General features: G+C 49.6%; 1 protein-coding gene across 1 annotated transcript in view; it reads right to left on the bottom strand.

Annotated features, from left to right (window-relative positions):
- Positions 1–10,477, bottom strand: part of AGBL1 (ATP/GTP binding protein like 1) — a 345,924-nt gene that overhangs the window by 331,949 nt on the left and 3,498 nt on the right. Inside the window, exon 3 of the mRNA XM_019503815.1 lies at positions 9,597–9,690. Within this exon, the coding sequence (XP_019359360.1) occupies positions 9,597–9,690 (94 nt within the window). The remainder of the gene's footprint in view (positions 1–9,596; positions 9,691–10,477) is intronic.

The raw sequence follows: 10,477 nt of genomic DNA, 5'->3' as shown, positions 1-10,477 counted from the left end.
TCAGAGAATTTGTGATTTTTAAACAGAGAAAACCAGGATCCCAGGTCATCATGCTGGTGCAGCAAGCTCATTTCTCCTGCCCAAAATATTGGCTGGCAGTAGCCAGGGAGACAGGGCAAGCTGTTCAACTGCACACAGCTGAACACTCAGAACAATTGGGAGGGGGTTATAGCCAATGCACAGAGCAGTCTCTAGAAACACAATATAGCATCTGCTACCATCAGGGTTAGAGTGGGAGGGTGAAACTGGCCTCACTAGGTCAAACCTGATGCTTCCTTCTGCAGCAGTTGGGACCCATTCATGCATCTTTTCATCAGTCATAATATACAATTTACCTCTTTGCCACAGAAGCTAAATGTTAATGCTACAAGTGACCCTTTAGGCCAGGGGTGGGCAATTATTTGGGCCCAAGGGCCACATAGGGAGCTTTGATGAGCAGTTGCAGGCCAGATTACCACCCCCCTCCCCCCCCACAACAATTCATCAAATTCCCTATGGAGCTGTGTGCAGGCAGGAGTAATATTCAGGAGCAGGAGGGGCAGGCAATGACTATATGCTCCCTGCATGCCCTACCCTGCAGGGGGGTGGTGTGTGGGGAGCTGTATGGGGTATGTGGGGCAGGGCGTGTGCACATGTCAGGGGGCTGCCTGGGTTCTAGGTCCAAAGAGCTGGGCAGGGGTGAGGAGAGGGAGGGGGAGGCAGGGAGCAGGTGCAGCAGACCTTGCCTGGGCAATGCAGTCTGTGGCTACACCCACAGTGCTCCGCATGGGGCTGAGCCCTGCCCACACTGGGCTCCTACCCATGCCTGCCAGACCAGCCCTAGCCCCAGTCAGTGTGCACCGTCTGGCAGGGCTGTTCCCGCTGCAGCTGTAGCCAACCAGGTGCTGCTCCACTCTCCTCACCTCCAGCAGGAGTTGCCTGGCTGAAGCTTCCCCCTGACCTGCCTCGAGCAATGCAGCATTGACAGAAGGAGCCACCACTGGGGAGCAGAGCAGCACCCAGCCAAATGCAGCTGTACCAGGGACAGCCCCACCAGAAGTTGCATGCCCTGGCCAGGGCCTGGGCCAGCAGGGCTGATCTGCTTTTTCTCCGACTCCTGCCCCTGCTGTTCCTGCTCTAGCACGCAGGGCTCCAGCTCCAGCTCCCGGCCACTTTCCACTGCCAATCACACCAGGCAGGCAGAGCAGGTGAAGGCAGCCAGGAGCTGGAGCCAGAGCCAGAGCCCCACCAGCTGAGGCAGGAGCTGAGGCCTGGGGCAGGAATCGCCACTGGAGGCAAGTGGAGCAGATCGGCCCGGGCTGCGTCCAAGCACGCAGCTTCTGGCCGGGCTGTTCCTCACGTGGCTGCAACCAGCCAAGTGCTGCTCTACTCGTCTCATGCCCAGGGCAGCTTCTTCTCCCACTCCCACCCCTGCTCCAGGCAGGCAAGTGGACAAGGGGAAGCTTCAGCTAAGTGGCTCCAGCTGGAGGCAAGGGGAGCAGAGCAGCACTGGGAACAGCCCCACTGGAAGCTGTGCACACTGGTCAGGGCCCAGGTCCGTGAATGCAGGTGGCACCACCAAGCAGAGCACTGAAGGGATAATCACAGGCCAGATCCAGCCCATAGGCCGTATTTTGCCCACCTCTGCTTTATCTGAATGGCCCCAAACCTCTTCTTACACATGAAATGATCCTTGGTTCAGTAGGAGGCAAGGCAGATTCATACCTTATATATCTACTTTGGTTAGTCTACACACACACTTTGGAGGGGTGAAACTCAGTTTATCAGATGACACGGCATCTGATGAAATAAACTTCAGCCCACAAAGGTTTGTTTTATATTTATCTATTTTGGCGAGTCTCTAAGCATGCAGATATCCCCCCTGCCTTCCATGTGACTTCAGACTAACACAGCTAACTACATCTATTTGATCTACTGCTATTGTGATTTCTCCTTCCCTTATTAAATTCGGTACCCAATCGCTTTTTAAACAGGTCTTTCTACAGCTGAACTCAACAGCTCAGTTTTATCATGCCCTAAGAAGCATGTTCCAAGACAGAACTGGGAGGTGAAGCAGAGTCACTGCCACGTGTGCAAACTCTTATGGACGTACATATACATTGCATGCGTATTGCAATGTCACGGCCCCCACCTATGCAGCACTCTCAGCCTCTTTGCTTCCCATCCATGAATCCATCCTGGCTCATCAGGCAGATATGGCTGCTGACTGAATCCAAACCTAACAGATTGCTAGATTTTGGCTTAACATTTTAGTGTTTGTCCTTAATTTGACAGCCCCTGGCTTTCAAGCCCCAGAGAAAATTTTCCATTTTTCCCACATTCTGACATGAGTTCCATGATGCGTAAAACACTTTCTAGCATGAAGGGTGCGGCATTGCCAACCCCACATGTTCAAAAACCATAAGCCACACTTACATGCGTCTGAAGCTTATTTTATTTGCCTTCTATGCTTTGAGCCCTTCCCCCTCACCCCCCTCCTTTCGGAAAGCCGAGATTCTCAGAAACATGCTCTCAGGAACGGCGACCTCCAGACAAACACTACATATCCCAGGAATTCTGATAAAAATTTCAAGAACTTTTATGAAACAACAGAGATGGAAAAATACTGCACAAAACAGGTCTCATTTTCAGCTGAATCAACTTTGGCCATTTTTCTATCCATTTTCTGTTTAATTTATGCTCATAATTTGAGGATTTTTGGAACAAACCTTTCCATAATGCAAGTTTCAGGATTGTGTGTGTGAGCATTCAGAGTCTGAGTTGCAAATTCATTTGGCCAGCATCCACATCTGAAGTGCATTCATCCAGTCACGGAAGAGATGTGTCCATCACGTGGCTTATCTAACAAATGACAACTACCAGTAACTAGCACAGCTCAAAATAGCAAATAGGGTTTTAAGTGTGGTTAGTCACAGAGAGTTGTTTAACCTCCTGAGCAACAAAAAAATAATAATAATTGAAGGGAATTTTACTGAATAATTTTTACTAAAGTTTGAGGAAATGGCAGTCTGCTCCCAGATATAGAAAGAAAAAAAAAAAAAAAGAAGAATCACTCACTCTTTTGACACCACCTCTTGCCACCTGCTTGGAAACTAGCCCTTCCCTAATAGAAGAATCCTATAGCATTCAACTAAAAACATCCTAGGTATTTAAACCATTGTGTAACACTTATCAGAGAGCTCTTTCTGCCAAAGAAAGGTTTCATTCTATACAGCAGGGGTACTCAACCCCCCCCCAGCCTGCAGGCCAAATCCAGCCCACAGAGCCATGGCGTCTGACCTGGGGGCGCTCCCCAATGGTCAGGAAACCTGGGGGCAGGGGATCAGAAGCAATTAACATAGCCACCAGCCACCCCTGCCTCTCTGCCAACTTTCCAAGCCTTGCATAGCTGGATGAGGTCTGGGTCAGGCCACCACTGCATGGCCGGATCAAGCCCAAGCTGATACCCTCCTCCCCAGGACCATGACCAGATCGAGCCATGGGCACACCCGCCCCCGCACCGGATTGGGCCCATGGACAGACCTGGCACGATGGGATGAAAAGTTTGGGAGCACGGCTATAAAGCATATACGTAGAGTATTCTGCCAGCTGCCAGGAGTTGCATCTTTTTAAGTTCTAGTGGATATTTTCAAAAGGTTTTCCTGCTTTCTTTAAATATGGCTACTTGCTGCTTAGACCCACACAAATCAGGACATGTCAATGTGAAGACCTCAGCCCCCGAACTGAGACCAATAAAGTCCATGGGTCATAGTCCAGGGGGGAAATTAGAGCTATTTGGCATACATCCAGGCAAAACAGACTAGAGCATAGGAGAGTCTGCATCTAAATAACCTAGGGCTTTGCTGCTGGAAAAAAATAAATAGAACTATGTATCTTGTTTCCCTATCTTAGCTGGCTTAATAAAAGCACTGAACCTGGTGCTCTACAGAGCAGATTCTTAAAGTGACCTTGGTCCCTCTGCTCACTGGGCCAGTAGAAGAATGGTATATCAATGGAGAGGACATGGTGCGGGTGCATTTTCCATGCTGCATTCCTGGCAGCTGATCAAAGTGAGGGTAATATCAGCCCCCAGAGATGCAGGCTGTTCCAGGCAGCAAGGCAAATCATGGTGGCATGTAGCTCTGAAAAGTAAGATGTCAAGGGCAAAGAGAAGGGGAGGAGTAGATGCCCATAGGGATCATGCAATAAGCCAGGTCCACCCACCTAGCCCCAGGTCATCCACTACTGCTCTCCAAGTTTCCTCCTGGAAGCTAGAAAGAAACCTATGTTCTCATGGCCAACCAGAGCAAGTTATTCTTCCTCTTCTAGGGATTTCTAAGTGGGGGTGGTCAAAAAAAAAATGTATTTACACACATTCCCTCCTCCATAGTCTGGCAAATTGTGAGGAGGATGCCTGAGATTTTTCAGACCGTCACCATCCCAAGCTTCCCTTGGAGCTCAAGAGAAAAGGGATCCTCAGCCCTCCCTCCATGGTGGATTATCATCCCATCTCGAGCCCTCCATTCATGCCAACAGTGTCTCCTGAGACCTCTTCCCTCTCCCTCTGTGGGACAGAATAAAAGCAATGTCACCAAGTAAGGCGAGATAAGTACAATCCTCAGTCCCTTATGAGTGAGAGAGAAAAATAATGCCTTTAAATTGGCTGCAAACGGCCCTTAAACCAGCACAGATTTAGGCTGATGTTCACAGTGTTTCCACTGATGAACAGGAAGCCGTTTCCAGTGCAGACACTCACTGCTCTTAACTCCTTGGTGTTAAAATACAACACCAGTGATGGACTCTAGGAAGGCTCCCTGGGGGTCTACCAGACTCCTGCTGATTAATGATCATGTTAATTAAACCTCAAGTAAATGATAGTTTGTAGTCCCCATGCCTCCTTCTCTATGGGCTAGCTATGGGGCTGAACTACATCTCCCACGATGTACCAAAGCAGAATGGGGACAAGCGCTTCATGGGGGTATAGGTTTAGTGACCTATTTGACCTACAGCTTCTAAGAAGCACCATGGCAGCTCATTTTTTTAAGTGAAATCTTCATGTTTTGCCAAGCAGGAAGCAACTGTGACCCCCTGAAACCCAAGACACTGCTCCTGCCTTTGTTTCAAGGTAACTTGCATCATCACAGATCCTCACAGGAGGCGAGAGGCTCCACACCAGCTAGGAACTGACTGTCCAGGGGAGTTTTGCACCTATTGGCTCGTCTGTGAAATATGAACTTTCATTTCTACCCAGGAGAACTTTTACAGTTTTTCTCCAGTGCCTGATGAAGGGTGTTTGTGCCCAAAAGCTTGCAATTAAAGAATTATTTTTTGCAAAAATCTTCTTGGTCTAATAAAATAGATCATCTACTACAAGTCCTGATTGCATGGCAGCTCAGGCAGACACAGCTGAATACAAAACAGCCCAAAAGAAAAAAAAAAAAAAAAATGTGGCTTGGAGTTCACCTAAATCAAAACAAAATATTCTGGTTTGATTTTTCCAGTGGAAAGGAAGGGGGGCAAAGTAAAAACAATTTTGGCAAAATTGAAAGTGTTGCTAAGCAAACTTTGATTTTTTTATAAACGGATTTTTTTTTTTTTTTTTTTAAATAAAAGGAAGAAAAGTCCCAAATAGCTGTTAGGATTTGGATTTGTGAAACAAATCTAGAAAAAAAAAAAAAATCAAGAAGAAATCAAGTCCAAGTTTTATTGGAAGGCCCTTCATTTTCCCTTCTGCCAATATATGGAATGAATTTTATAGCCTCAACTCATTTCCTAAGCTACTTCAGAAAACCCAGAAAGTGACTTTCAGCAGAGATGCAGTAAGTGACTGAGCAACGGAGACCGAAGACTTCATTATTTCCGAGCAGGGTAGGGGACAAAGAAGGAAGCTTGCATTCCTTCTGCCTGTGCTGTGGGCTGAGCATTTCATTTTCCATGGCATCTTTCACTAGTACAAAATTCACAATAAAAAATAAAAGAGAGTCCTAGTCAGTCCCACATTATACTTCTGAACTGATACCAGTGCAGGGCCAGTCACACTCAGTAACCCAGCTACAGAGTGCAGAGCTAGATGATCGTACTACCGTGACTAACGCTATTCCAATCACAGACGAACAATTCAGCGGAAAGGACAGCAGGGGAGTGAGTGGAATTTGCTTTCCAAGTTAAGTGTGGACATGGACACATCAATCATTTGCAATTGCTACAGTATTTGAGCCCAGGTGCTCTGGAGGAAATGCATTCTAGGCCATGCCGCATCATGTAAACCAATTCCCCCATGGCCCTGAGTCTTAGAGAGATAAATCATAATCCAAGGCCCGAGAGGAATGCTGCAGGGTGCTCCAACATGTCCCTGGGAATACAGGGGACAATATTTTCAGAGCACGTGAGAACAGAACCACTTTGCAGAAAACATCCTCGTCTCCCCGCACCCTAGGAGTAAAGTTCTCCAGGGATTACAGGTGCCTTGTCAAGAGACAAGCAGAAGCTGCAAAGCTGCTTGAAGCTCTTCACAGTCCCCTGAAAAGCCAAAAATGCAACCACAGCATAAGTGAATTGATTTGTGCTAACAAAGGCAGCTGTATGCATCAGCTGGACCCACTTGAGGTCTTAAGAACCAAGCACCGAACAAGGCCATTGGTGCAGGCCAGTTCAAAAGTCCTCAGAAATCTTATTGTCAAGTGCTGGCAAGGCGATGCATTGCCAAAACGATAACAGCACAGGCCAATGTGTAAGCCTCTTTTAAAGGGCCACCCTCTTCTACAGTAACACGTATTTGCTGTTGACTAGACAGGATGCTGGACCCCTGCTTTTGTCTAGGATAGCAAACCCAGGATTTGGGTAGAAGTCATACATACCTAATTGCTCTTCTCCTTTGGAGATTTCTCAGCCTACAGCCGTCTAGTCTATACCCAGCTTATCTGCCACAGTACTACCATCAGCACCAACACAAGAGCCACACACTTAATCTAGCGCCATAGGCTCCTGCCCGATTCCCTAAGGGTATGTCCACAATACGCAGCAGTGTGGTGCAGAAATCCCTGAACTAGCTCCACTCAGGATAAAAATCAAGGACCAGTCCATGGCTCTGTGCGGGCTAATTTCCCCTCCCTCTCAGGGCATGTAGGCTCATGAGCATGTGCTTTGCAGTCGACAAGCAAACACGAGAACACGTCTGGCTGAGCTTGTGCATCCGAAACACCAAAGTGCACGACCTTGCCTGGGTAGACAGGCTGTGCACGCTCTGCGCTGTACAAACATGCATGGAAGCACGCAACCTCTCTATGGCTTGTGACAAGCTGGGTTGGTGCCAAGCCAAGGCTGTTTGTCTTCACCCACGTGTTCCCTCCATCATAGGTGTGTAGGCTTCGTAAATCTTGCCCCGAGAACTGGTCAGGGACAGACAGCTGCATGGCTAACTTCAGTTTCAAGCCAGAAGTGCAAGGCAGGGCTGTTCTCTACATGAAAAGTCACTTTGAAACAATAGTCAGCATGTGCTAGAAATAACCCCAGGCTATACCTGACTCAAGGATTTTATCTGGAGTGACAAGGATCCCAGCCCACCTCCCTGCCAGAAACCCCTGTTTGGTCCAATCACATCTGAGAGTTATGAGACAAACCTTGGCTTCAAGGAACAAAGGAATAGCAGGGGCCTCCCAAGCCATCAGATCCATTTGCCCAGCTCAGAGACAACCATTTATTGCAAAATGCCCCAAAACGGTCCACTCCAAACCCTCACAGACAAGCACAAACCACAAGCACCAGGAGCACCCAACAACACGCCAACAGCCACCACTGCATTGGAAGACAAGTAATCAGTTTATAAACACTCAGAGAGTATCTAGGAAAAGGATAACACCCCATGCCTAGAAGAAAAGCTACCCTGCCCCCCCGCCCTGTCAATCTGACCTAGAGGAACATTTCTTTAAGCCCCCAGATCTGATAGTGGTTTGACCCCGAGCTGTCAGTTGTCATTTCTCTCAGGCCAGATTGTGGCGAGAGGCTCTTGGAGATGGATACAAGGGGCTTGTTACCACCGGACGTGGGGATGCAGGGAATTGATGCTGGGACCTGAACACAAGTCCCTAATACAGTGGTTGTCAACTGAGGGTACGCAGACCCCTAGGGGTAGTTAAAAGTCATAGGGGGCACGCAGACCTAATGGGGCTGATAAATGCCACCTCTGTGTGTGCAGCTGCAGCGCAGTATGGAGGCCATCAAGGGAGAAGCTGGGTCTGGCTGGTAAGTGTGTTGTGAGGGAAGGGGCAGATCGAGACCCCAGCAGTGGGGAAGGGAGTGGGGCTGGGGCTGGGGCTGGGGCTGCCCAGCCAAGGTGGAGCAGCTGACTGAGCCACATGGGGGGTGGATCCTGCCACTGCGAGCACCGCAGGAGGGCACAGGGGCATGTGCCCCCAGATCTGCGCACAGGGCAGGGTGGGCTGCTGCTGCAGGCTGGGGCCGGAGCTGTGCTGGGCTCTTCCTGGTGGTGGTTGGGCCAGGCAGCACTTGGGGCAGGAGGAAGAGGTGCTGGGAGGAAGGTATTGGGGGTGGGGAAGGGTTGCAGCCACCCCAGAATTCGCCATAGCCCCCAAAGCCCCCCTCCCAGTGCTACCGCCACCTACCCTGAGTGCAGCCCAGCCCCCTGCTGGGAAGAGCCTGGCACTGGCCCCAGCCTGCAGTGGCAGCCCACCCTGCCCCACACACAGATCTGTTAGCACATGCCCTGTGCCCTCCTGGGGTGTGCACAGCTGTAGGAGCCACCCCCCCATGCAGCTTAGTCTTGTGCCCCACGCTGGCTGGGCAGCCCCCAGCCCCACTGCCTCCCCACCACTGGGCCAGTCTGCCCCACCCTGAGCACAGATCTAGAGGCACATGCCCCCATGCCCTCCTAGGGTGCATGCACTCGCAGGAGCCACCCCTCCACCCCACGCCTCCAGAATGAGCTGCTCACGGCTGTGCAGCCCCAGCCCCACCCTCTCCCTTACCACGGGGACCTCAGTCTGCACACACCCACCCCTTAAAAACAAGAAAAACAAATAATAAAGGGGGCACAAGCTGGAACATTGAGAGAAGGGGTACAGTCGTTAAAAAAGGTTGAAAACCCCTGCCCTAGCATGATAATAAAACACAGTGGGGGGGCAACCTTTTTGGCAGATGTGCAACAAATGAGCCCCATACCCTCCCCAAAAGCCCATCCTCTTCCCCTGCCTAGTCTACTGCTCCATCTTCTGCTCCCTGCCCGATTTGCTGGATTGCTTTCTGTTACCTGCTCTATCTGTTGTTGTACTACCTCCCCGATTGGCCACGTTCCTCACATGGGCTGCCCTAATGCCGCAGGCTGGCCCCCCCGGGTATAAAACACCAAGTACAACCATGGCCTAGTAGCAATTCCTTTCTGCACCTCTGAAATCCTTCATTTTGTATTTGCAGTGACATTTTTGGTCAGTTCTGATTTCCTTTACAGGTGGAACCAAGCTCTTTCCAGCCACCTGCAAGTGTCTAGAAGCATCTGGATCCAGATCTGGGTCCCAACAGCATAGCTCTGAGCTAAACCTGTTCATCCAGCCCTATACTTGGCATAGTTGCTGCAGCTGGACAAGCCCAAATCAGCTCCCTACCTGACCGTCCTGGTGTGCTTCTTGGTATAAGGAGTGATGACTTTGAAAAGCAGCTCCATGGCTCCATTAATGCCCAAGGTAGTTCCTGCAGTAACTGTACCAACGAGAAAGAAAGGCAGTTAGACCCACAGCAGAAAGCTTGGGTTACTGCAGTTGGAGAACGAGCAGCAGAGAGACCTAAAGCAGGTAGAAGTACTGCCCAGTTTCTGTGGGCTCCTGATCAGACCTCTTTCAGCATCTAACAGATGTGGAAACTGAGGTCCAAAGCAATCCAAGGTCAAACAATGACAGTGACAGTCAAGGATAAAACTGCCACCTCCTAATGCCTAACCCTGCATTCATCCCAGTATCTCAGAGCTGCTCCTTCTGTACAAATCATTCTCTAGGAACAAATTAGGTTTAAATGGGGCCACATCCCAGCCAAAAGACAGGGCTCCAAATCCAAACCACATTTTCCCAGAGCAATTCAACACATGGGGCATATGAAAGAAGGGTCTCTGTCCCTCCTACTCCACCTCTCAGTATTTCTACCCTGGTAAGTCAGAGGGTACTTCAGAGTGTAACCAGAGTCCCATACCAGCCACTCCTATCTATAATCCTTCCCTTGGTAACACTGTTAGTTCTTGTCCTCAGATGCAGCAGTCTGTCGATTTAAAAAAAAAGAAAAAAAATCTGCACAGAAATTGGCTGCTTGGCTTGAAAAACTAAGCCTACAGCAGTCCCTCAACCAATCAGTGAGATGGGAGAGCAGGGGAGGGGCAGGGGTTCACACAGAGGATACTAATAATGAGAGTGCTCTGCATAAGCAGAGAGAAAATGCCACGGGGAAACGATAATCAAGAGCTTTGGCGGGGGGGGGGGGGGGGGAGGGGGGGGGAAAG

This window comes from Gavialis gangeticus, unplaced genomic scaffold, assembly GCF_001723915.1.
Source record: "Gavialis gangeticus isolate Ggan-Ray unplaced genomic scaffold, GavGan_comp1, whole genome shotgun sequence".
NCBI classification, from domain to species: Eukaryota; Metazoa; Chordata; order Crocodylia; family Gavialidae; genus Gavialis; species Gavialis gangeticus.
The sequence above is the reverse complement of the archived record's forward strand: the minus strand, read 5'-3'. Positions and strand labels throughout refer to the sequence as shown.